The sequence below is a fragment of the Perissodus microlepis genome, chromosome 8, assembly GCF_051167445.1.
Source record: "Perissodus microlepis isolate ML-2025 ecotype Zambia chromosome 8, ASM5116744v1, whole genome shotgun sequence".
Taxonomy (NCBI): domain Eukaryota; kingdom Metazoa; phylum Chordata; class Actinopteri; order Cichliformes; family Cichlidae; genus Perissodus; species Perissodus microlepis.
Genome location: NC_140468.1, coordinates 1,418,848 through 1,445,418, shown reverse-complemented (window position 1 = coordinate 1,445,418; position 26,571 = coordinate 1,418,848). Strand labels below are relative to the sequence as shown.

Here is a 26,571-nt window from a genome sequence, read left to right as displayed (position 1 = left end):
TGATTGAAGAAAATAAGAACAACCCCAGGTTTCTCTTCAGCACTGTAGCCAGGCTGACAAACAGTCAGAGCTCTGTTGAGCCAACCATCCCTTTAACGTTAACTAGTAATGACTTCATGAACTTCTTCACAAATAACATTTTAATCATTAGAGAAAAAAAATACCAATAATCATCCCACAGATGTCATATTATCTACAGCTACTCTTAGTACCATTGATGTTAAGTTAGACTCTTTTTCTCCAATTGATCTTTCTGAGTTAACTTCAATAATTACTTCCTCCAAACCATCAACGTGTCTTTTAGACCCCATTCCTACAAAACTGCTCAAAGAAGTCCTGCCATTAATTAATTCTTCGATCTTAAATATGATCAACTATCTCTAATAATCAGCTATGTACCACAGGCCTTCAAGCTGGCTGTGGTTAAACCTTTACTCAAAAAGCATCTCTAGACCCAGCAGTCTTAGCTAATTATAGGCCAATCTCCAACCTTCCTTTATATCAAACATCCTTGAAAGAGTAGTTGTCAAACAGCTAACAGATCATCTGCAGAGGAATGGTTTATTTGAAGAGTTTCAGTCAGGTTTCAGAGCTCATCACAGCACAGAAACAGCTTTAGTGAAGGTTACAAATGATCTTCTTATGGCCTCTGACAGTGGACTCATCTCTGTGCTTGTCCTGCTAGACCTCAGTGCAGCGTTCGATACTGTCGACCATAATATCCTATTAGAGCGATTAGAACATGCTGTAGGTATTACAGGTACTGCGCTGCAGTGGTTTGTATCATATCTATCTAATAGACTCCAGTTTGTGCATGTAAATGGAGAGTCCTCTTCACACACTGAGGTTAATTATGGAGTTCCACAGGGTTCAGTGCTAGGACCAATTCTGTTTACATTATACATGCTTCCCTTAGGCGGCATCATTAGAAGACATAGCATACATTTTCACTGCTATGCAGATGACACCCAGCTCTATCTGTCCATGAAGCCAGATAACACACACCAATGAGTTAAACTGCAGGAATGTCTTAAAGACATAAAGACCTGGATGGCCGCTAACTTTCTGCTTCTTCATTCAGATCAAACTGAGGTTGTTGTACTCGGCCCTGAAAATCTGGTTTCCAGGTCTCATCATGGTGCACTTTGCTGGCCTATTGGGGATATGGATATTATGAAAATCATGGACATTTCTTCTCAAATGTGCACATCCAGGCAGGAACACATGCACACACAAAGAAAGAAAAATGTGTTCGTGAAAGCAACTTAAAAAATAAAGAAAAATAAATATTTCTTTTTATAAAACAATCAAATGTATTTGTTTTTTTCTTACATTTGCTTTGTGCTGCTGTTTATGGTTTAAAAAAATTCCATATGTTCAGATTTTTGGGGGGCTTTCATTGATATACAGGGTGGGCCATTTATATGGATACACCGTAATAACATGGGAATGGTTGGTGATATTAAAGTCCTGTTTGTGGCACATTAGTATATGTGAGGGGGCAAACTCCTCAAGATGGGCGGTGACCATGGTGGCCATGTAGAAGTCGGCCATCTTGGATACAACTTTTGTTCTTTCAATAGGAAGAGGGTCGTGTGACACATCAAACTTATTGGTAATGTCACAGGAAAAACAATGGTGTGCTTGGTTTCAACGTAACTTTATTCTGTCATGAGTTATTTGCAAGTTTCTGAACACTTATAAAATGTGTTTAATGTGCTGCCCATTGTGTTGGATTGTCAATGCAACCCTCTTCTCCCACTCTTCACACACTGATAGCAAAACCGCAGGAGAAATGCCAGCACAGGCATCCAGTATCCGTAGTTTCAGGTGCTGCACATCTCGTATCTTCACACCATAGACAATTGCCTTCAGATGACCCCAAAGACAAAAGTCTAAGGGGGTCAGATTGGGAGACCTTGGGGGCCATTCAACTGGCCCACGACGACCAATCCACTTTCCAGGAAACTGTTCATCTAGGAATGCTCGGACCTGGCACCCATAATGTGGTGGTGCACCATCTTGCTGGAAAAACTCAGGGAACGTGCCAGCTTCAGTGCCTAAAGAGGGAAACACATCATCATGTAGCAATTTCAAATATCCAGTGGCCTTGAGGTTTCCATTGATGAAGAATGGACCAACAGCCATTGACATGTCAATGGCTGTGAACAAAGAGAAACTTGTAAATAACTCATGAAAGAATAAAGTTACGTTGAAACCAAGCACACCATTGTTTTTCTTGTGACATTACCAATAAGTTTGATGTGTCACATGGCCCTCTTCCTATTGAAAAAGCAAAAGTTGTATCCAAGATGGCCGACTTCTAAATGGCCACCATGGTCACCACCCATCTTGAGGAGTTTGCCCCCTCACATATACTAATGTGCCACAAGCAGGACTTTAATATCACCAACCATTCCCATGTTATTACGGTGTATCCATATAAATGGCCCACCCTGTACATCATCCAAATAATGTCATGTCAGATTTTGGAGGAAGGAACAGCTGGCATACCCTAGAAACAGGAAGTGAATATTTGTCAAATTTAGCTCATGTTCTCCGACCTTCAGCTCAAGTTAAACTGAAGACTTTAACCCCACACTTTAGTGCGGGTCTGGGCCGAGATTTCACCTGAAATAGAAATGCAATATCATCATAAAGAACACAGCAGTTTAGTTTTGACAGTTTAATTTAAAACACGGCAGGACCAACAGCCAATGAAACATTAGAACACACAGATCATTTCAACACAGACATCCAATGAGAAGACAAAAAAACAAAACACCCAATCAGGACATCGTGACACAAAGCCTGCCCGACGACAGCTCACCGTGCCCATTGGTGAGGGCAGGGATTACACCAAATGGGTTTTGTTTGTTTGTTTGTTGACCACAAACAGTAGCACACTTTATAAATGAAGCTGGGTCAGGTGAAACTGTTCAGAAGGGACAGGTGAGTCAGGTGCACATGTGGTGGTTGAGGGACTGTCTTTCTGCTGGCCAAGTCCTCGGGGCCAACAGTGTGAGCAGGTGCTTCCTGTTCCTGTTTCTGGGGTCTCTGCTCTCAGATGTTTGTTGAAGTTTGTTGTTGCTAAGACGGTGACATCAGATCACCATGAGGGATTCACACAGACATTTTTGTAATTCAGCACTTTTACAGACAGAAAATTACGTACAGTTTATAGTGCTGTGACAATAAGTATCAAGTAACGACAAGAACCCTGAAAAAATGTAAAAATGTATACAAAGATTTGTAAGAAAGAACTGATTTTGCCAGAAATAAAGATGTTAGAGGAATGCAGAATGTTTTTTTAATCTTACAGTGTAAATTTATTAATAACAATTTTATTAATCATACCGCCTTAAAAAAAACCCCATTGATCATTGTTGTGTTTCTTCTACTGTGTGAGTAGAGAGTCTGGAAGACTTCAAGTCAGTGGCAAAAAGTCCCAAAACGCAGTTTAACATCATGTGATCAGTTGAGAAGGGTTGTCACTTCCTGTTTATGACATTTTGAGCCCTTGATCATTTCAATCTCGGTTAGTAATCAGGCGGTATTTTGAGAAACTGAAGGAGCTACACCAACATCCCCTACAACTCCCAGAGTACATCGAATGGCCAATCAAACTGCCAAGTCTCCTAGTTTGCCATTTTCTACAGCAGATGAGAATTTCTGGAAAACTTGTAAAAGTCAGATTTCTTAATGGGGTCTATAGGTTTGTTTCCAGGAATCAAACACAAACTGAAGTTAAAGGATCACACTGTAAACACACACTGAACAGAAAACACACTATTAAAAACAAGTGCAAAAGCTGAGAGCCACCAAGGTCAGATCTTCATAGACGTAGACTCCATAAACATTAATTTCATAGACATGGGCTTCGCAGCCCTGGACTCCATAAATTGTGGACTCTACAGACCAAGAATCCAAAGACCAGCACACTGCACAGCAGGACTCCATGGGCCTGGACGTGACAGACCTCTAAGGTTCCTTGTGGTACCTGACACCAAGTCCTCAGGGTTGCTGAGTCTGTTTCCTGGAAGCACTCCACTTAAGCTGGGCACACACTGTGCAATTTTTTCATTCGTGTTATTCAGCTTCTGCTCAAACTGCACGATTGACTCGCAGGGGTGAGAAGTTCATAGGTCACAATGCAGAGTCTCACACTATACGGCCTGATGCTCTGATGCAACCTGAGTGCTCACACTGTGCGTCCATAACATGAAGGTTATGACACACAACCACCATCATCTTTGCTAAATTGCTAATGAAAAACATGATCAGGCAGCTGTGATTGAGCAGCATGTAAATCCAACTATTTTCACGGTTGTTGTGGTCGTGATAATTTTGTGAGGCCACATCGAAAAGGCTCGGATGAGCCAAAGTTTTACAAGTTGTGCCTCCATCGCTTGTGTCCAGATCACAGGCTGCACTGCCGTGCTGCGTCTTTTCACTTTCATTTCTGTGTTTGCGTGTGCGCAGTGTGAGAGGCTGCGGTGACGCCCTCTCCACGGCCGACGGGATTTCAAACAGGTTTGATTTTCTTACGACCAAGCGATTGATGATCGGGAGCTGGTCGTGAGGTGTTAATCGCTTCTCGTTACCCCACGTATACTACACGATGCACGACACACGATGAAGGCGAAACTCGGGCCAAAAAAAAATCGCACAGTGTATGCCCAGCATTATCAGCACCTGACTAAACTCGCTGATATTTGCAAGCTTGATGTTATCATATCTTTCCCACCTTTTTCCCTTTGCATATGAAAGGTCAGAGGATTGTGGCTCACTATTCTCATTGTTTTTACATTCATGCTTACCTTTACAGAGGAGGTAGAGCCTCTAAAGAGCTCGTGTATTCATTCCTTTTTGGGTTTTTTTGTTTGTTTCTCAGATTACACAAATGAAGTTTGGCTTTTCTGAGTTTGTCTGTAGATTAGTTCAGTATTTGTCTTTACACAGTTATCTGCCCTCAGAGTGCCCTTCTGGTTTAAAATGTGTTTACTCACTAATCTCTTTGTTTATGGTCTTTTATCTACTTGTTATTGTTTTTAACCTGTTATTATGGTCCATTTTTAAGTCTAGGAAGCTGCGGTGTTGATAAAGTTTGAATGAATAGTCTTTACAGGACAAAGAAACAGTCAGACACATGAACATTTGTTTTTGTGCTCTGGTTTTCGTTTCTGTCAGTTATGAATGAGACTATGAATTAGATCCAGTCCAGCAGATCCAGATGACGAAGTGCAGTTCACCCTAGAAAATGGTCTAATGTTGGTTCAGGTTCATAATGACCTGACAATTTACAAAGTCTAGAACCATGAGAATCTACTGAGAATGATGGTTCTGGTCCCATTCAGGTTTGTCCAACAAAACCACAGACAGTTTGATAGTCCCGGTTCACTTTGTTAAACAAAACATGAGCCTAAATCCAGGAATCAGGAGGCATGAGTGCAGTGAGACAGGCGTTCCCGGAAGGTTTTCTGAAGATTTGGAAGGACCTAAAAGGGTTCTATAAATGTTGTAGATGGTTCTGTAAGGTTCTTTCTCAGACATGTTCTCATCTCATCTTCCTCAGTCTGGTTCTGTTCTCTTTCTCTCGTTTCTTTAAGGCTGTGATGTAATGGCTAAAGAGTACTTCCTGTTCCTTCTTCCTGGTGAGAGTGCTGAATCGCTGGTCATCCCGATAACGAACACAAAACTCCTTAAAAGTTGTTCTGGAGAAGAAAAACAAAACAGGAATATTCATATTTTGATATGAGAGGTGGAAACAGTAATTCTGATGGCAGCCTTTTTTTTGGCTCATTAAACTACATGAAAAATTATTTTATTTTAACTGAAAATAAGAGAACCTCGATAAGGAACGAGGAACCAAAAGCATTAAACTGAGCTGAATGTATAAATTGCTTAATAAATTTTAGATGCTTTAAATCATTTACGTTATGGCAAGAGTAAAACTTTAAAACATGAAACTTGAAGGATTCTGGGGAAAGTGACTCTTAGTGCTGTATCCCGCCAGCTCTATGGTGAATACGTCTCACAGGGTTTATGATCATTATGTCCTTCATGTGCCCAGAGATTATTTATACATTTCAGTATAGCTGTGTTAAGACATTCAACTGATGTGACGTGTGTAGCTTGTAGATAGTTGTGTCAGAACCACAGTGTGCTTAGTGATTACCTCAGGCAGCAGAAACCTGAGAAAGAAGAGGAGCAAGAACAAGAGCATCACGAAAGTACAGGCCCCTGCATGACATGTACCACCGTCCGAAAGAAGAAGTAGCTCACACCCAGAAACTGTTATGGTCCTGGGTCATTTGTCCCAGCATTTTGTTTATTATTATGATCTTATGTTCTAGTTTATTCTGATTACGTATTCAGGTTAAGACGTTCTAGTTCTTTGGTTTTAGTTTCCGTTCTCGGTCAGTATCGTGTCTCTGAGTTTTGTCAGTGTATATTTCCTGTTTTACATTGAAGCCCTGTGTCTCTTGTCTCGTCATATTAATTAGCATCAGCTGCTCCTCCTGTTTTGCCATTCCTCGTCTCCTTCCGTGTATATATACTGTGTGTTTATGGCGTTATTTTTGTGCCACTATTCTGAGCGCTCGTAAAAGAAATTTGAGCGCGCGTAAAAAATTTTTACAGGTGCAAGTGTTGTATTTTGAGTAGAAATTTATTTTGAGCGAAGAAAAGCTAAATTTGAGTGAACAAAATTCATTCCTGTGTGCTGTGTTCCCCCTTGTGTCTGATTCCATCTGTCATGTGTGCTTTCCCCAACCCCCGTCATACCCTATGTATATGTTCCATAGTTATGTCCATGTCTCCCATTTCCACTTCCCTGTTCCCTTCTTAAGTCTGAGTGTCTTAGTCTGCTTATTTCCTGTTTTATTTTGACGGTCTCATGGTCAATGTTCAGTGTATTTATTTTTCTTCCCCTGTGGCATCATGTTCATTTGTGTCAGCTGTGTTTCCACTTCCCTCGTTAGCCTTCCGTGTATTTAAGTCCTCTATCTCCCTCTGTTCACTGTCAGATCGTCTGTCAACCTTCCCATGTATCAAGTGTTTATGCTTTTCCTAGTGTTTCTGGTTTTCAATTAGTTGGTTTTCATGTTTGGTTAATGTTCTGTTTCTGGGGAGTCACGTGATAGAGCGTTCGGGAATGGCTGTGCCATAGAGAGTCTCTGACCCCCATCAACCTTACATTAGTTTCAAAAAATTTAGATGCTCTCAAATAATACATTTCTGGACTGCTGTAACTTGCTAGGTCAGCGTGCTTGAATTTATTGAGAGATATAGCTACAGGATCGTGTAAACTCAAATCTCCACGGTTGCAGTGGGGGAAACTAATGCTAGCAGTGCTAATGTTAGCCCTGCTAGCCAAGAAGAAGGAAAAAAGATGGACATAAGTAGTTTGTTCACCGAAATGACTAAGCTTGGAGCTATCCTAACCGGTGTTGCGGCCGATGTATCTCACATCGAGTCAGACACGATGGAATTTAAAAACGCTATAAGTGCAATCCACATATGGATGACAGAAGATGATGGCAAAAATCTTAAAAAGCTTGAACAACTATGGGCCCGAGTAGATGACCGGGAAAACAGAAACCGCAGAAAGAACATTCGGCTTATCGGTCTGAAGGAGGGTCTGGAAAGTGGTGGCAGCATAAATGACTACGTGGTGAAGATACTCACTGATGGCCTGGGTCTACAGGGGAAGAATATGAGCTGGAAAGATGCCACTGAAGTACGAGATCGCGATTGGGACCTGGTCAACCACCTCGAACCGTGCTGGTGAGATTTCTCTGTTACACCGCACGACAAAAAGTTCTCATGACCACTAAGCAGAAGGAAGGCGTAATGTGGGAGAACTGCCGCTTGTCATTTTATGAAGATATGACCGTGGAGCGAGCGGCACAGAGGATGAAGAAGTTATGGCAGCATCAGATAAAGCACACCCTGGCACATCCAGCAAAACTTTGATTAACATGGAAAGGTCAGCAGAGCTTCGACAGCGTTGAGGAGGCAGAGAAATTCGTGTGTGAGAACTTCCGAGATGTGGTGGAGTAAGGGGCCAGCAAGCTAAACTACGTGGATGGGAGAGCATCATTAATAATTTTTTAAGACGGGGAGGGCTCACCGAGGCATCGCCAGGACAGCAGGAGGAGAGGAGATCCCTGTCCAGGGGACCATCACGGACCAGAGATGGTTTTGCCCACAGGGTTTTCGTCATGTTCCTTTTTTGGACAGCGCTATTTCGTTTGTTATGTTTGTTATTTTTTATTATTTATTTTGGTAGAGATTGTATAGGTGAAGTACTGTTCTTGTTTAAATTTGTGTCCTGGTTCAAGCAGGGTTGTCATCAAATGTTTAATGGTTATGGGCTGAAGATTTAAGGCTTATAGATACTCCACGATGGCATAGTCATGGGGAATATGGATGCTAATATTGTGTCATGGAATATAAATGGCTGCGGCACACCAGTCAAAAGAAAAAAAGTGCTTAGCTACCTCAAGTGAAGCATTGAAATTAAAAATGGATTGGGTTGGGAAAGTATTTCATAACTCAGTATCAAGCAAGAGTTGCGGTGTCGTGACTGTTATTCATAAAAGACTAAACTTTGTGTTACTGCAGGAAAGCTGGGATAAGGATGGGCGAGTGTTGGCTCTGCAGGCTCTCATTAATGGAGTTCAGGTTGTTCTGTGCAATATTTACGCCCCAAACAGGGATGAACCTAATTTTATAGATGAGGTTAACAAGATGTGGCGGAACATAAAGGTCCAGATCTTGTTAGGCTTAATAACGTGATGGACGAATACATTGAGAGAAGTGTCATTAATGCAACCTCAAGCTCTAGAACAGAGACAGCGTTAGATGCTTTAAAAGAAGATCTCAATGTGGTAGATATTTGGAGGGTTGTTCACACTATGGAAAGAAAATACACCTTTTATTCTCATTCACATAAATGATATTCCCGAGTAAATTATTTTTAAATTTCTAAATCATGTGTTAATTTAGTAATAAACTATAAGATAGGTGTGATCGCTTTAACAGACCACCCCGGTAGAATTGCACATAAATCTAAATGTTGAAAAGAACAGAACGGGTAGATGGAGACTAAACGCAAGCATATTGCAGGACGAAAAATTTGTGTCAACCCTAAAAGAGGATATAAGATATCTTTTAGAGGTGAAAGTTGGATCTACGGACAAGCTGGCCACTGCACGGGATGCTTTGAAGGCATTTATTCATAGAAAGTGTATAGGTTAGTGTTCTAAGAAAAACAAAGAAAATAAGGAAAAGATACAAATTTTGGAGGAAAATACAGGTAAGATGGGGAAAAAAAGTAGCAGAAAAATTTGATGACAATAAATTGAAAGAGATCGGAATCAGAATCAGAAAGACTTTATTTATCCCCAATTAACCAACAACAGAGCAGCATAACGTTGAAGATAAGGACAATAAGAACAGGCAATAAGAGTGAGATAATAAATACACAGAATATACAGTTAATACAGTTTTAAAATTAAAGTGACTGAAAGGTGAATAAATAACTGTAAGTGAGTAAAGTGTCGGTAGTATAAGAAGAGAGTAGTTTCTGTTTCTGGTGGGGGAAATGTTCTTATCTGCTGGAGTTAAAAAGCAGAGCTGCTTTGGGGACAAAGGTGGCGCTCCTCCTCCTCTCAGTCCTGCAGGAAATGCAGTGGAGGCGTCGCCCAGAGGGGAGCCGTTGAAATGCGGGGTGAGGAATGTGAGAGGGGTCGTTGATGATTTTGGCTGCCTGTCTGAGGGCCTGTTGGCTGAAAACCTGTGCCACAGTTCTGACAGGCCAATGATTTAGAGCACACTGATGCCGTGTGCTGCAGTCTGTTCCTGTATGAAGGCTGAGGGAGTGGAACCAGCAGGTGATGGAGGTCATGATGCTTTCCAGGAAGGCGTAGTAAAAAGTCATCATGATGGGTGTGCTGACTCCAAAGGAGGTGTAGCCGTTGGTGGCACCTCCTGAGATTCTCCTCTGTGTTGGCAGAGAAATTCAGGAGGTTGCCGAAGATGGTTCCCAGGTATTTGTGCTCCTCAACTACCTCCACTGGCTTCCTGTGGATGATGGTGGTAACTGAAGCAGCCAGATCCCTCTGCCTGCTGGAGAAGGTCACCACCATCTCTTTGGTTTTGCTCACGTTCTTGGAGCTGTCACACCACTCTACAAACTCCTGCAGAGCGGGCCCGTGGTGCTGTGAGGGCCTGACAGCAGTGACACGAGAACTGTGTCGTCAGCATATTTCACCAGGTGACAGTTGGGCTGTGTGGATCTGCAGTCATCGGTGTAGAGGATGAAGAGCAGGGGGGAGAGCACACAGCCCTGGGGGGAGCCAGTGGAGGTGGAACGGAGAGAAGAAAGAGAGTTGTTGCCCCAAACTTTCTGAGTCCTGTTGGTCAAAAAGGCCAATATCCACAGGATTAGCTGATCATCCAGGTGGAATCAGGTGGAAAGTTTAGAGGCCAGGATATGAGGCTGCAGAGTGTTGAACGCTGATGACAAATCAGCAAACAGAAGTCTGGGGGAGGAGTCAGGAGCTCCAGATGTTTGTGGATGGAGTCCAAGATGAAGATTTTTGCGTCATCTACACCTCTGCGTGCATGGTAAGCAAACTGGAGTGAGTCCATCAGGGGGTCAGTTGCTCTTACGATGTGCTGTTTTATGATCTTCTCCGCCGAGCGGAAAAGTCGGAGGCTGGGCTGCAGCTGCATCCGCAGCTGGATGATGGAGTCCCTGGTGTAGGCGAGCCTTGGGGTCAAGTCGAAGTGTTGGAAACAAGTCCGAAAAAATCACAAAAATGAGGAAAAGGAAAAGAATACAAATATACCGAGTAGACGGCGAAATACAACAACAAAAAGAGCATTAAAGTTAGAAAAAGAGCAGCGACCCGGAACTGGATCTCGGAGATTTGTCAGTTTAAGTATATCCTTCATGAAATTTATAACAAAAAAGGAGAATATGCCCACTTTCATCTTAAAACTAATTTTTATGAGAATGGTGAGAAGACAGGGAGGCTATTAGCAAGACAACTTAAGCAAATGAACAATCAGAATGTTATTACAGCAATGAAAACGATGCTAAATTAGTTACATCCTCTTCAGAGATCAACATGATTTTTAAAATATTTGATCAAGTACGGATCGGCTAAATGCATTCTTTGATAAAAAGGAAAATAAATAAAAATTTCACAAGAGGGTAGGGACAAATTGGAAACTCTCCTAACTGAGGTAGATGTAAGGAAGGTATCCATGCAATGAAAGCTGGTCACCGGGAATAGATGGCTTCCCAGCAGAGTTTTATCACAGATTTATAGACTTGCTATGTCCACTTTTAACTGAAGTATTACATGAAGCTTTTGAATATGGACGGCTCCCTGCAAGTTTTAATCAGGCAGTGATATCACTAATCCCAAAAGGCGACAAGGATTTAGTAACAAGGCTTGTACTACCACAAATTATCCATAAAGATCAAGTAGGGTTTATCAAGAATAGATCTGCTTACGATAATATGACATTACTACACCTGCTGTGGCTGAATAGAAATAACAAATCCTGTATTGGCTATATCTTTAGATGCACAGAAGGCTTTTGATAGGGCGGAGTGGAGCTTTCTGTCTACGGAAAAATTTGGGAAAGGTGACAACTTTTGCAGATAATTTTTATTTTTTGTTGTTTTTGTTTGTTTGCTTGCTTCTTGCTTTTGGTTCTTGTATTTGTTGTTATAAAATGCAAAATCTGATAAATACTTGAATTGTACAAACGGAGCTGAATTAGCCTAGTTCTCTAATTCTTGGTGCTAATGAATCATTCTCCGATGAATTTTATTCTGGTAGAAATACCTCATCTGCATCTTCAGTTTGTCCCAGTGACTGGTCGATAAACAGCTGCCAGTCGAGGTGAGGTCATATTTTACAGGAACATAGCTGAATAATTAAGAGTGCTTCTCTGAATAATGAATGAGGAATACCTGCTGGTGATCTTTGCTTCCTCCAGCAGCTGTTTGAACTCTTCTCTGGCTTTCTGCAATTTACTCTTCTTCTCTTTGTACTCATCCTTCATCCTGCTCTTCACAAACTGATCAAACACCTGGACGCATACAGGTAACACTGATGTCATCGTGACATCATGACATTACTTTCATTTCTAACATTTTCATGCAATCTTTCATTTGCCAAACCTGTTTCCTCTGATCTGAAGTCAGCAGCAGGTATCGAGGGTCAAATACCATCTTATGAAGCTCCTTCTCCCAGGTGGAGAATGCAGACACCTGAGGAGAGCCACAGGTCAATATTTAAATTTAATGGTTCAATCTGTATTTATCCTGACAGGGTGACTCTTAATAAATCAAATTTATATGAAGGTGCATTACACATATTGACTAAGATCAATAATGCTATCTATACAGTTTTTTTTAATCTTCAAACCAACATGAGGTGAAAAAGAAACAATTTTAAACACAAATACAAAAAAGACACACATAGAGATACACGTAAAACATAATTTTAAGTCGGAGAATTGTGGCTGTGATGAAGCTCAATTCTGTCTTTCAGTGAATGAAGATCGATCATTGTTCTTCAGATAGTGGGGGTCTGATCCACCAAATCCAGCAGGATAGGAGTAATGATGGATCCAAAAGTGCAGACTCAAAACAAAGATTTATTACCACATGACAAAAACAAAAAACTGGCTGAACTGGGAATACAGAAACTAAACTGGCAGGCAGATGGATGGAACACACAGCGTGGGATGATGGTACAAACAGAAAAGTAGAGTGTATAAACAGAACCTAAGGATTACCTATACTGGGAGAACTAACAAAACAGACCTAAAGCCTGTTGATACGGAGGGAGAAACTCAGGGAGATGACACAGAGGGAGCAATCAGTGAATGGGAGACAGAAGGGAAACACAGCTGGGCAAATCAGGGCAAACGAGACAGGGGAAGCAAAACCTGATACAATCAGTGTTGGGCAAGTTACTTTGAAGAAGTAATTAATTATAGTTACTAGTTAATTCTTCAAAAAAGTAACTGACTTAGTAACTGAGTTACAAGATCCTAAAAGTAATTAATTACTTCAAAAGTAACTATTGCGTTACTTTAAAAAAAAAAAGTTTAACCAGGGTATAATTGTCCATTTTTAACTACTTTAGATTGTCCCTCTACATTTCACCTATAAAAACTATTTACTTTGCCTTGTTTGGTCTCATCCTTTTCAGCACAACCTCACGTGTCTGAATTTACAGTTATGTTTTCATTTTGACATACTGTATTAACACAATTGATCTAAAATCAGACAAAAAACATAAAATCCGAGTAGAAAAAGTTATATTTTTTACTGTAACAACCACAAACATGTTTAATGATCATATTTCATAACTTGAAATGCGAATATAAATTGTCAATTTTAAAATCATATGCACAAGTTTTGCAAACAAAGTTATTTGCAGCCATTTACCTTTTACCCTTTTTTAATAACCATTTCACTAGCTGGGACCACATCCTCGGTAACGATGGGCGATGAGGGATGAGGAAGTGAAAACTGGTGCTGCGGCGACGGCTCTCGGGCCGGGCAGAACCCCCAAGAAATCATCCCCTACAGGAGTGAAGACTGGGCATTACGGAGGTCTTGGAGATTGTTGCGAATGTATAACTGGTAGGCTTGTGATGACCATCGACCCAGGAGCTTGATTAGGTGGTCAGAGATTCCTTTGTGGGAGGCAGAAGTTGCGGCGCCGATGAGAAAGGAATGGCCAGAGAAGAGATTTGGAGGAATCCCAGAAGACGAGAGCACTTGGCGAAAGTGTGAGAGGAACGATGACCTGGTCGGGGCGTGGCCAGATTCGGTGATGAACAGTGGATCTGGAGGTAAGGCGTGCTGAGATTTTCCTGAGGTGGAGGTAATGGGTTACTGATTCGAAGGGACTTAAAGGTGAGTTTATTTTGAAATAGTATATAGGCGTGGGGCTGCCAGATTGATTGGTTTTGCTACATTTGAGGGAGAAAATGAGGCAGTCTTCGAAGACTGGGTGGATGTCGCTCAAGCACGGGTGAAGAGTCGAATGGGATTTCGAAGATGAGGAGGTGAATTCGGAACAGCGTAAGAAGCCGAAGAAGGCGAGCAGGAGTGTGCGTGCCAGGAAGTAGTCGCTACTTCAGCCGGAGGGTAGAGATGCAGCGATGTAGAAGATCTGAAGTTAGGGGTAAGCGGTGTAGGGTCGTGGCAGGTGACTGACGCTGGAGACCTTTGATGAGTAATGATATCTGGGACGACATAATGGTTGGGCATGGCGAACCTGTGAGCAGTTTGGCAAAGAAATTGATGCCGCTGAGGTACGTATTTATGGTGGGAATTTTATTCTTTCTTTTTTTTTTATTTCCAAATTTGTTTTATTGATTTCAACAATGACATACAAAGTTAGCAACAGCAAAGTCAATCTTGATTTCAGAACAGTTGTATGTCCATTATACCCTCCAACCCCCCTAACCCGAATTCTCCCTCTACCAGGTCCACACTAGACAAGACACCGCAGAGAACCAGTCTCTTCCCACACACACACACAAACCCCCCCCCCCCCCCCAAAAAAAACAAACAAAAAAAACAAAAAAACATCTCAAGACCCATACACATAACAAGCATAACCCCCAAAAAACAACAACCCTCCCGCAAAAAACAAACAAACAAAAACAAACAAAACAAAAACAGAGAAAACAAAAGCAGAGAAGGGACCAAACAAAACAAAAGGAAAAACAAGTAGATAAGGTATAAATAAGATTAAAATAAATAAATAAATAAAAAAAATACTTTATAATGTAGCTTCGCTCAGTTCACTTCAGACTCAGGAAGTAAAGTGATGGTGTCCACCAGCAAGAGAAATGATTTCCAGTGCTGCCTTACTACTGTGCTGTCTCGCTGGTGCCATTAAAGGACCGGCGGCTGCCATCCATTCATCCATCCGGACCTCGATTATTTGGACCGAAGTACTCACACACACGCCCGCACTCTGTGCCATACACTCTCTTTATTTTGCTGGCCAGCTAACACCATTGTTTTTTTTGTTTTGTTTTTTTTGCATTCACAAAGACTATCCAAAGACATTTTGGTTATTGTCAAATAGACACTCTCTGATTACGGACTGAGGAGGTTGTGGTGTTACAACCCCAGGACTGAGAAAAAAGACTCTTTACATAATATATTCACTTGTCTCCTGGTTAGGAGAAGTGGCTATTGATGGAAATATTTTTTTTCTTTTTTTCTTCTTCTTGTCTTTGTTTACATTGTATCCCAGAGAAGTTTTAAGTTGTTCAGGTTGAAACATTTGCACTTAGAGTCGGTTAAGTTTCCTTTGATGTATCAGTGTCAAGCTGATGTTTAAGAGGGTATGTTAAGGACAGATGTGCTCCAGTCCATCAATCCTTTAAAGTGCTGGACACTGATGGTAAATTGCCATCAGACCCTAAATAAATTGTCCTCTGCTGTTATCCATATTGCTTCACTCATTCTTTGGTGAGTAGACGTATTGGTTACATTAGCAAAGATGGTCCAAGTAGCCCGAAGTATTTTCTGAACTGTCGCCAAATAGTTACCGTTTCCTTAGCTATTGGATTATCCCCAACAAGGGTTGGAGAGAAAGGGAGTGGTGAGCTGAGTATTGATGATAATGAGTAACAGCTAGATGCAGTTTCCATTTGTACCCAGGCTGGTACAGGGGGGTCGTTATGAACCCAATGTAAAAGTTTTTGTATGTTAGCTGCCTAATAGTAGTGTCTAAAATTGGGCAGACCAAGACCACCGTCAGTTTTAGAGGACCGAAGAATAGACTTGCGAATTCTAGCTTGTTTCCCTCCCCATATGAAATGTGACAGAATCTTTTCTAACTTGTCAAAAAATGCCTTGGTAAGAACAATTGGGACATGTTGAAAAAGACACAAGAATTTTGGGAGGACACTCATCTTTATCAGGTTAACTCTCCCTGCCACTGACAATGGTAGAGAAGTCCAACAGTCACAATCTTTCCCAACATTTTCTAGTAGGGATAGAAAATTCTCCCTCATCATTTTAGGTATAGAAGAGGAAATAAAAAAAACCCCAAATATCTAAATCCGGTTTCTGTCCACTTAAAAGGCACTATTGAGTGGGGAAGAGCTCTGGCCAGGGAATTGAGGGGTTGCAACTCGCTTTTTTGATAATTGAGCTTATATCCTGACAGTGTACCATATTGGTCCAGTATGTCAAAAAGCACCGGGAATGAGTTTAGAGGGTCAGAAATGTACAGGAGCAAGTCGTCTGCATAAAGGGAGAGTTTGTGGGTCACACCGAACCTTGTAATGCCTTTAAATCTATCCTCTGAACGCAGCCATATTGCAAGAGGCTCGATAGCAATGGCGAATAGGAGGGGTGAGAGAGGGCACCCTTGCCTAGTGCCCCTCTCAAGTGGAAAAGGCAAAGACAAGTTGTTGTTATTACGAATACAGGTGGATGGCGAGGAATATAGTAGCTTAACCCAGAGAATAAAGTCAGCCCCTAAGCCAAACCTATCCATCACCTCATAGAGGAAGCTCCACTCGACGCGGTCAAAAGCTTTCTCTGCGTCAAGAGATACCACAACCTCTGGAATTGAGTGGCACGATGTGTGGATAATATTCAAGAGGCGTCTTGAATTGTCATATGAGTGCCTGCCGGCCATAAATCCCGTCTGATCAGAGGCGATAATTTGTGGCAGAACACGTTGTAGCCTAAGTGCGAGGATTTTAGATAGTATTTTAAAATCAATATTTAAAAGAGAAATTGGTCTGTAACTGCTGCACAACAGAGGATCCTTGTCCTTTTTCAAGATTAAATAAATAGTAGCTTCGGACAAAGTCTTGGGTAATTGACATTTTGAAAAGGCTTCATTATACATATCTTTCAACAATGGTGCCATAAGATCAGAATTAGCTTTATAGTATTCTGCAGAGTAACCGTCAGGGCCCGGCAATTTACCTGTCTTTAAGGATTTAATGGCTTCTTGTACCTCTACTACAGGAATAGGTCCCCCTAATCCCTTCATCAGATCTCTATCTATTCTTGGAAAATGTATATTTTGGAGAGTTTCTTCTGATGGAGGGGGAGAGCTTGAAGTGTACAGATTGGAATAGAAACTAACAAATACTTCATTAATTCCCTCTGGGTCCGATATTATGTCACCAGCAGCAGACTTGACCTCTGGGATTAGCTTGGAGGTTGCTTTGGCATGGGCTTGATAGGCCAGAAGTTTCCCTGCCTTGTCGCCGGATTCAAAAAAGCGTTGCTTAGTCTTAATTAATTGAACCATAGCTGTTGCGGTGGTGGTTAAATTCAGACTGGCTTGACCTTTCACACGTTCTGTATAGAGGTTAGGATCTGGGTTTGATGCATATCTGCCATCTAGATCTTTGATCTTATTCAATAAACTGGACGTGTAAGATAACTCTTTCTTCTTTAAATTTGACACAAAGTCTATAAGCTGGCCTCTCATGTAGGCTTTCGACGTTTCCCATAATACACCTCTCGACACTTCAGTAGAGTCATTCAACTCAAGGAAAAGTGAGAACTGTGACCTCAAAAAATTTGTGTAGTCATCTCTTATCAACAGGCTAGAGTTAAATCTCCAATATTTAATGGGTCGAGACGGGGTCGCTAATACCACATCAAAAGAAACTGGTGAGTGATCTGAAATGGCGATAGCATGATACTGACAATGGCTAATTTTACAGAGAAACCTAATATCGACAAGAAAAAAGTCTATACGTGTATATGTATGGTGGGGATGAGAGAAAAAGGAAAATGCCTTAGTAGTAGGATTCGCATGTCGCCATGGATCCACAATCCCCAGCTGAGTTTTGAAAAATTCTGGGGTTTTAGCAGATTTACTCAGGGAACAGGCCTTAGTTGACGATCTATCCAGCAGAGTGTCCTGAACCAAGTTAAACTCACCTCCAATAATAAGATGATAGTTTTCCAAATTTGGAAGTGAAGAGAAAAGTTTAGCTATAAAAGAGTCGTCGTCCCAGTTCGGCCCGTACACGCTAGCCAGTATCACAAGTGAGCCCTGCAAGTTTCCTGACACAAATGTGAAACGGCCATCTGGATCAGCAATAACTTTATGTTGCTCAAACAGAATATTATTACGAATAAGAATGGCTGTCCCTCTAACCTTGGCGTTAAATTTGGAATGATATATATTGCCGATCCAGTTTCTCTTGAGTCGCCTCACTTCTTTGTTGCAGAGATGCGTCTCTTGAAGAAAAAATACATCTCCTTTAAGCTGCTGTAAATGCGCCATAACTTTGTTAATTTTGATTGCATTCCCCACACCTCTCACATTCCAGGAGACAATTCTAAGACCATTGATTGTGCTCGACATACCTTACTGTATTCAGACAGGTCTTTGATTTGACAAGTTGACAGTGGCCAGGGGAAGACTGGTGTCTGTATTTGAGGTAATAGACTGTGAACAGAACAGGGGAAAAAAAACAGAAAGAAAGAAAGAAAACAAAAAAAACAAAAACACAACAACAACAGAAAAAACATAAAACAAGGCAATGCATACATGCAGATCGAACAACATAAATTGGACCTGGAAACCCCTGAAAACAAAACTTGCAAGTGTCCATTGCACAGCAGGGTGTAAACATTCCCCTGCGAAGACTTCGCCATCACAACTCTTATCAAATGGCTTCCCTGTGGCGGCAAGGTCTCACTATGAAAATATAGTGAGACCTTGCCGCCTCACTATATTTTCAATATTCTGCTAGAAAAAATTCAGGAACTAGGATGTATCTTACTATACTTTTGTACTACTTATGTATCTTACTATACAAAAACGGACAGAAGAAAAGCACAAAAAGCACAAAAAAGGCAGGCTGAGGTATTGTTGTCCTCCATTTGTACATGGCAGGAATCAAACTGTAGGAGAGGCAATAATAATGAAAGAATGTGTGCTCATATAAAGTAAAACAGTATATACATATATGTGTACGTAGCAGACTAGCATGCCAACAGTGGCATTAGAACAAAATATAAACAGGGGTATTGTAAAGGAAAATGAGAGAAAAACAGAGAAAAACAATGAGGTTAGAATTACTCATACCACGCTGTCCTCTAGGTACCAAACATCAAACTAAAATGTCATGAGCCCTTCTACGGAAGTGGCAGGATCCAACCATGACCCTCAGATCAGGTTTCCAGAATGCTAGAACTCAGGGGACGGTGTGAGGCGATGTAGCTCCGAGCGTCGCCTGGTGACGCCAGTCGCTTCCGGTTCCCTTCGTCAGTCATAACGAACAGTTTGGCCGGGTAGCGAAGCTGAGGCTTGAGTCCAAGATCATACAACTCCTTCATAACTCCGTGGTAAGCGGACCGTTGTTCCAGCACCTCAGGGCAATAGTCCTCGACAATATGGATGGGGGTGTCCTTATATTTCAGTTTACCCCGCATTTCCCGAGCTTTGCGCACAACGAGCTCACGGGTCTGGTAGCTATGGAAACAGACAACAACTGCTCAGGGTTTCGCGTTTGGGCCTGGTCTTGCCACCAGCGCCCAGTGGGCTCGATCCAACTCCGGGGCTGTTTTCAAAACATCCACTCCAAATATGTCCACAAGCACCTGAGAAAAGAACACAGTTGGCCTGGGCCATTCAATATTTTCAGGGACCCCCAAGAGGCGAATATTGTTGCGGCGGCTCCTGCTTTCTACGTCGATTAGCCTAGCTCTCAGCTTATCGTTATCCTCCACCACCACCGCTAACTTAGCCACCACGTCCTGGAGCTCCGCATTTGTAGTTGTGGCCATGGTTTCCAAAGCTGTGGTCCGCAGCTTGTTTTCAAGTCGCTGAACGGATGTCTTGAATTCTGCCGAAAGCGAGGCTTTGTGCTCATCCAGCGTGGTCTTTAGCATAGCCATGATAGCCTCATTAGTTGCACCGAGCTCATCTCTTTTTTGCTCCTGGTTCCTGGTGTTTCTACTGGTCATCTTGGCAGATTATGACACCAGACAAACAATACCACCAATACAAGTCCACACTTTGTAGCGGGTAGTGAAAAATTATCAAGTAGTTGTGATAAAAGTAGGAGCCCTGCAAAGAGCGACTATTCCGACATGCCGTCAACCGGAAGCCCCCCTTATGGTGGGAATTTTGATGCTCAGAAACCAGAAGGCATGAGATATGAAGCTGGAAACTGTTGCGATGTTGAATGTGGGGAAGGGCAGGTTGAAGTTATTATGGAACGAACGGAACGTGTTCCAAGCGGTCCAATAGGAGGACAATGTGCTTGCTGCAAGATTATTTATGATCGCTTCTTGGGAGTCCTGCGATGCTAGGGTTTAGATCTTGAACGTCGTGGCTGAAAATGTAACTGGGGTCGGACCTGCCTCTGCGTGGGGGGCCGAGACTCTGAATGTCTGGAGGGAGAAACGAGACAGGGAGTCAGCAATGGAATTGAAATGGCCGGGAATGTGTTCTGCTCTGATTAGGAACTGATGGGTGACTGATAGCCACGTGAGCCGCCACATGAAGGGCATGATGGAAGGGAATTGCTTCAGCCTTTGACCTGATTATGTCGACTACGGCGACCATTCGTGGCCCCACAGTAGGGCTGCGATGACTACCGGGTAGATTTCGTGAATGGCTGATGAAGGTAGGAACCGATCGTGGATATATTTATGGAACTCGGGAGGCCAAACTGAAGAGAACCACCTTCCGCCGTAATAGCCCCCAAAGCCGGCAGAAGGGGCGGCGTCTGTGAAGAGCTGAATGTCGTCGGGGTGGGACAGCTGATCGTCATAGAAGAAGGTGATGCCATTCCAGTTAGCGAGCAGAAGTTGCCAGAGACGCAGTTCGGCCCTGGAAGAGCTATCCAGCGTGATGGAGTCAAGGAGTAACGGTTTAGATGCAGCGAGTGAAAGCAAGTGAGAGATAAAAGAGCGGCCTTGAGGGATTATGCGTAGAGCAAAGTTTAAGTGTCCCAAAAGGGAGAGCAGCTGTCGTTTGGAGCAAGATGGAGCGAGAAGAAAGTTTTAGAGGAGAAGGGTGACGCAATTGAGCTTTTCGATGGGCAGGGAACCCTGGAAACGTTTGGTGTTGAGGGTTATGCCGAGGAACTCCAGGGATGTTGAGGGTCCCTTTGTTTTCTCTTCTGACAAAGGAACGCCGAGTTTGGAGAAGACTGACCTCAGAGTGGATAACCCGTGAGCTGGTGGTGACGCAGGAGGGGCGATGACTAGGAAGCCATCGAGAAGGTGGACCAAAAATGGCAGCTTATGGTTGTTGGAGAGGATCCAACATAGAGCTTCGGAGAGTGAGTCGAAGAGCTTGGGGCTGCTTTTGCAACCAAGGTCAGCCTGACTGCAAAATAACAGCCATCGCTCCACTCGACTCCGAACAAATGCCAGAAGTCGGGGTGAATTGGCAAGACCTTAAAGGCACTTGTGATGTTGGCTTTAGAAAGCCATGCACCTCTGCCGGCGAGTTTAATGAGAGAAATGGCGTGGTTCACTGTGTGAGTATTTGAGAGAGTAGTTGTCGCTGGGAATGAGGCTATTTATGCTTGGAATCAGACTGCTGTGGGGAGCAGAAAGATCAACAATGATGCGCTTTTTGCCTGAATATTTTCTGGTGGTGATGCCCAGAGGGTTGATGCGAAAGAGGGGGAAGGGAGGTTCGACGAAGGGTCCGATCATGAAACCCTTCCTGACTTCCTTGCCGAGCAGGCTGCCAACGGTTTCTGGGTCTTTGAGTGCTGACTGCAGGTTTTTGCAAGTGCAAGAAACCATTGGCTGGGCGACGATCCCTAAGTGGAAGCCTTCTGAAAAACCTTTTAGTCTGGGTTAGGGTGATTTCTTAAGGCGTCTTTTAGTGCCGGAATGTGGATGGGTGTGGAAGCCGACAAAGCTAGTCATGGCTTGGTGGGGTTGTGGGGGCATGCGGGGCGGGAATGGCCGCCACCGCAAAAGGAGCAGCAGTGAAGATAGCAGCATTGAGACATGAGACAGCCGGAGTCGTTGAAGTTATTGCAAATGGTGCGGCCTCTGAGGTAAATGGTAAATGGCCTGTATTTGTATAGCGCTTTACTAGTCCCTAAGGACCCCAAAGCACTTTACACAATGCACGCGGAAGCAGGGTGTGACGGGGCACCGCACGACTTTCAGGCAGTAGAGTTCCTGATCGAGACTGCCCCAGAAGGTGTCTTGGTTAAACTACTGGAGGCGAGCGGCTGCCTGAGAAGCAAACCTGTTGTGGTACTGATAGAAGCCGGTGCCACCGAATCGTAACGCGAGATCGAGAATAATAGTCAGGTATGAGTCGAACTCTTGTCTTCGGGAGGGAAAGGCGGTGCAGAGGACGTCTCTGTATAGCGAGAAAGCAAAAGCACACTCGAGCGGAGTGAGCTCTTTTGCCCAAGAAGGGGCCGTAACACGTAAGATGATGGAACCGTCGTGGCCGTCGATCACCCTGGGAAGAGCAAGCTGCTTGAGAAGAGGGAGAATGAGCTCAGCCAAATCTACGTATTTACCAGCGATGATTTGTTGGCGAAGGTTAGCGGATACGGGAGAAGGTTTTGGGGCCAGTGGGTTGGGTGGAGGAATTGCCGAGGCCAGCGAAAAGTAGGCAGTGCTAGCTTGGAAAAAAAGAGCCTGGGCCAAAAGGCTAGGCCAGGTGCAGCTCTGAGCGATCACCGACGGGAGGAGGAAAGGCTGCTGGGTCGGAGGGATGAACGGTCGGACGGCTGAACGGTCGGACGGCTGGTTGCTGAAATATGATGGGAAGGAGTGAAGGTGAGAGGACCTGGCAACCCAGTGCTAAGGTTAGCTGCAGTGTTTAACAGAGGAGGAATAAGTGGCTGAGAACCTGGCAACCCAGTGCCGAGGTTAGCAGAAGAGCGTAGCAGAGGAGGAAAGAGTGGCTGAGAACCCGGCATCCCGGTGCCGAGGTTAGCCGCAGAGCTAAGCAGAGGAGGAATGAGTGGCTGAAAACCTGGGATCGCGGTGCCGAGGTTAGCAGCAGAGTTTAGCAGTGGAGGAATATGTGGCTGAGGGCCTGGCAACTCGGTGCCGAGAGGGTTTGTTGGGGCAAGTTGCAAAGGGGGGATTGGAGACCGCAGAACTGGCAACCCTAGCCGAGTGTCACGCTGAGTAGGAGGAGTAGCTGAGGAGGGAGCATGCGGAGTGGTGGCGAGCTGCGGCTGGTGCTGGCTGGATGAGGCTGAAAGGAGCAAGGAAGCGTCGTTAATGGAGGCGCTAGCTTCATTTATGCCCGATGGAGGATTAACTCTGTTCAGTGAATGAGAGCGGGAGCGCTGAGATGTTAAGAAGAAACTGAATAATGTAGCCTTGTTATCGGATTGGGGAAAGCAGATGCCTCTCTTTTTCAAAACTCGTTGGAGACGGGCAACGGTCCAGTTGGAGATCTTTGTCGGCACAGAATCTTTGGGAGCCCTCACTGGAGCGTGGGAACGGCGGCGCGACCTCGGAGTTGAACGCTGAGATGGATCGTATTTCCAGGAAGCTTCGCGGGGCTGGAGACGCGCCCCAGTGTGATCTGGTGTGGAGCTCTGCCATGAACTTTTACTGGGAGTGGATCGTCCTCTAGTAGCAGTTCGAAGGTTGTAGTTTCGCGGGGAAGGGGAGCGACTGGAGCCGCTGTATTGTTGGATAGAGCGGAGAGAAGAGTTCCGGGGGATGCAAACGGCGGACCTGACAGCCGCACGGCAAGGGCGGCTGCTGGAAGGTGCACCAGACGGGCCGGCTGTAATTGGGCTCTCCGCAACGGCTCCAATAGGAAGTTTAGGTTGCAGATCCCGGACTGCCTGGGGAAAATCAGATGGAGAAAGAGTGAGGTCTTGGTCCGATGGGCTGAGCAACAGGGAATCCATCATGATGAGCAAAAGGGTGAGTAGGAATCAAGCTCTTAGAATTTTGTGAGGCGTCTGACGATGATGGGTGTTCGCATAAAAATGAGAACAGCAGGTATTGGAGAAGGGGGGCTTTAATAGCCTGAGGCCGGAGGGATCGTGAAGGAGGAGTGGTCCCACTCCTGAAATTCAGATTCAGATTCAGATGATATCTCCACTTCAAACTATTTACAGAACAATCAGGTGTTCTGCATTCAATAAGATGTCACACAAATTATTTGTGCCACTCCAAAAAAATAATTTCTGTCCACTATAAAGGAGAACATCACAGCCTGATACCTGCAGGTCTGACAGCAGCAGGAGCATCACTCATCACTTTTTTTTACCTGGAGACAGCAGTCACCTCATTGTTCTGACACACAACACAAAACTACCCACAGCACTACACACTAGCTAAACAAGACAACACATTAACTACACACTCCAAACACGCTAAACGTCACAAATCTCTCACATCTCAAAACTCGCTCTCTCTCTTTTTCTGCTGTCTTTCTTTCTTTCTCTCTCTCTCTCTCGCAGTCACTCCTAAAATGTCCCCCACTTCCTAAACAACCAAATGTCATGTTGCCATATCATTTTTTGATTGGTCGACATGGTGCATTTTTCCACCAACACGAACGGGCTGTTTATTGTTTTTTTTGTTTGGTCATAAGCAGAGAGGTCTCGCTGCGCTGTCCTTAGACAGTAAACGTGACGAAACTATTCAGGAAAAAAACGCAGCGTATATATTGTTTATCACGACTCTGGTTTTACTGGCCTATCAACACAATTTATAAACTGGTATATATCACCTTGTTGCTTTGTCATCTTGAAGTGGTCATGTGATTGGCTTACCACGACTACTTTATTCTTCCTCAGTCAAACAGCAGCACTCATGTGATTGTTTTGCCCCCTTAGCTCCAGGTGTTGTGCTAGAAAGTGATCGTCTGCCAGAACGTGATTGCAACCCACGGGAGCGCGCAGCTGCTTGAAGCTGTAGCGCCCAGATTACTTACAGCTACTTCCTGCATCTGATATATGATGCGGTAAGCTAAACACAGCTTCAACCATCTGTTTGTTGAAAAATAGTAACTTAACCGCACCGCATTTTCTTGTTAGTAACGGTAACGGCGTTGTAATGATAGAAATAGTAATTAGTTAGATTACTCGTTACTGAAAAAAGTAACACCGTTAGTAACGCCGTTACTTGTAACGCCGTTATTCCCATCACTGGATACAATAACCTGAGACATGAACTTCAAAGTAAAATAAGAAAGTTTCACTACTACGCGCGGGATAGACGAGCTGTGTGGACACTGCAGGTGATTCCCAGCAACAAGGCGACTGGAGATGATTAAAAGTGAAGGGCATTGAGTGACTTCAGCGAGTGCAGGTGAAATAACTGCTGGAAAAGCAAAGTGGAAGGGACCAAAGGTAAACCTTTTCTCAACTTCCCAGCGAGCATTTTAAGCAGTGGGAACAAAGGATACTGTTGACTGACATATGACTAGTGTCATGGCTTCTGTCTCGGGGTTCGACTACTCTTTCCACCCTAAGGTGGAAACTTTCGAGCCTGAATCCTCCCCTCGCACCTGCAGCTCGTTACCGGCTCGTTACCGGCAGAGCAACACTCTTCGCCTTCACTCTTTGCCATGATCATCTGCATTGCTATGCAATGAATTGAAAATCGAATAGAATCGAATAGAATGCCTTTATTGTCACCATACATTTGTACGTTGAGATACATGTGACAGGTGAGACCTGGAGACTTGGGACCGCCCCTGGTGGGCGGAGCTGGTCTTTGATCCTTTCATAAGCGCAGGTGTGGGCAATTGGGTATTCCTCTGCAAACCTGAAGCTGCGAGTGCTTGGTGCAAGTTGGTGTTTCTTAACTTCTGTCTATGAAAGTCTGATATGGGTCCTCCTCTAAACTTCTGTTAGAACGGTAGGTTACACAAAAATGTACCACTTGAGCTCTGGCTGTTGGCAGAGGTTTACAGTTATTTGCACCCTTGTAGGTGGGAAACATTGCTCCCGTGAGAACGGTATAGTGGACTTCATCGCCACTGACCCACATTTATTAAGGTGTGACACGAACTTGTGGACAGGTAACAAAACCAATTCAGTTGAGGAATATTCCTGTGTTTTACTGTCCAGCTAAGTGATCTCCTGCCTTTTATTCACAGAGTGCCGAGCTGCTGCTTTGCCAGGTGGATTTCTGGCTGCGGGCAGAGGACCCGACACATCAGTGTGTTTTTAATTTGTTTTAAACTGGTGTAAGTCGACAGACTGACTGCTGCGGCTGTCGATTGTTTTGTTTTTGTTTTAATTTTTTCTGTATCAGCAGGCACCACAGATATTGGTTCTTTTAGTATTTTAAACCCTCTTTTATATATATATATATATTGTCGCAGACGGTGAAGGCGCTGCAGGGAAAACAAATCCTTTTTTTGTCTTGCCGCTTTTGCATGCACAGCGGTGGGCCTGAGTGAAGACGGCACTGAAGATTTTGTTTTGTTTCTATAGTGTTTTGCCCATTTGGGGTCATGTGTGAGTTGCCGTCCCTTTTTAACCTGTGTGCTATGTCGATTTGTTCTTAAACGGTTCCCCGCAGCGCTTGTCCTGTCTCACGGG

General features: G+C 43.6%; 1 protein-coding gene across 3 annotated transcripts in view; it reads right to left on the bottom strand.

Moving 5' to 3' along the window:
* Positions 1-2,671: 2,671 nt before the first annotated feature.
* tcerg1l (transcription elongation regulator 1 like) overlaps positions 2,672-26,571 on the bottom strand; it is a 101,891-nt gene continuing 77,991 nt past the window's right edge. For all 3 annotated transcript variants that reach the window (XM_084936958.1, XM_084936959.1, XM_084936957.1), the window contains 3 exons: positions 12,209-12,298; positions 11,999-12,117; positions 2,672-5,714 (listed from right to left, as the gene is read on the bottom strand). In XM_084936958.1, the coding sequence (XP_084793084.1) occupies positions 5,558-5,714; positions 11,999-12,117; positions 12,209-12,298 (366 nt within the window). In that variant the 3' untranslated portion in view covers positions 2,672-5,557. The remainder of the gene's footprint in view (positions 5,715-11,998; positions 12,118-12,208; positions 12,299-26,571) is intronic.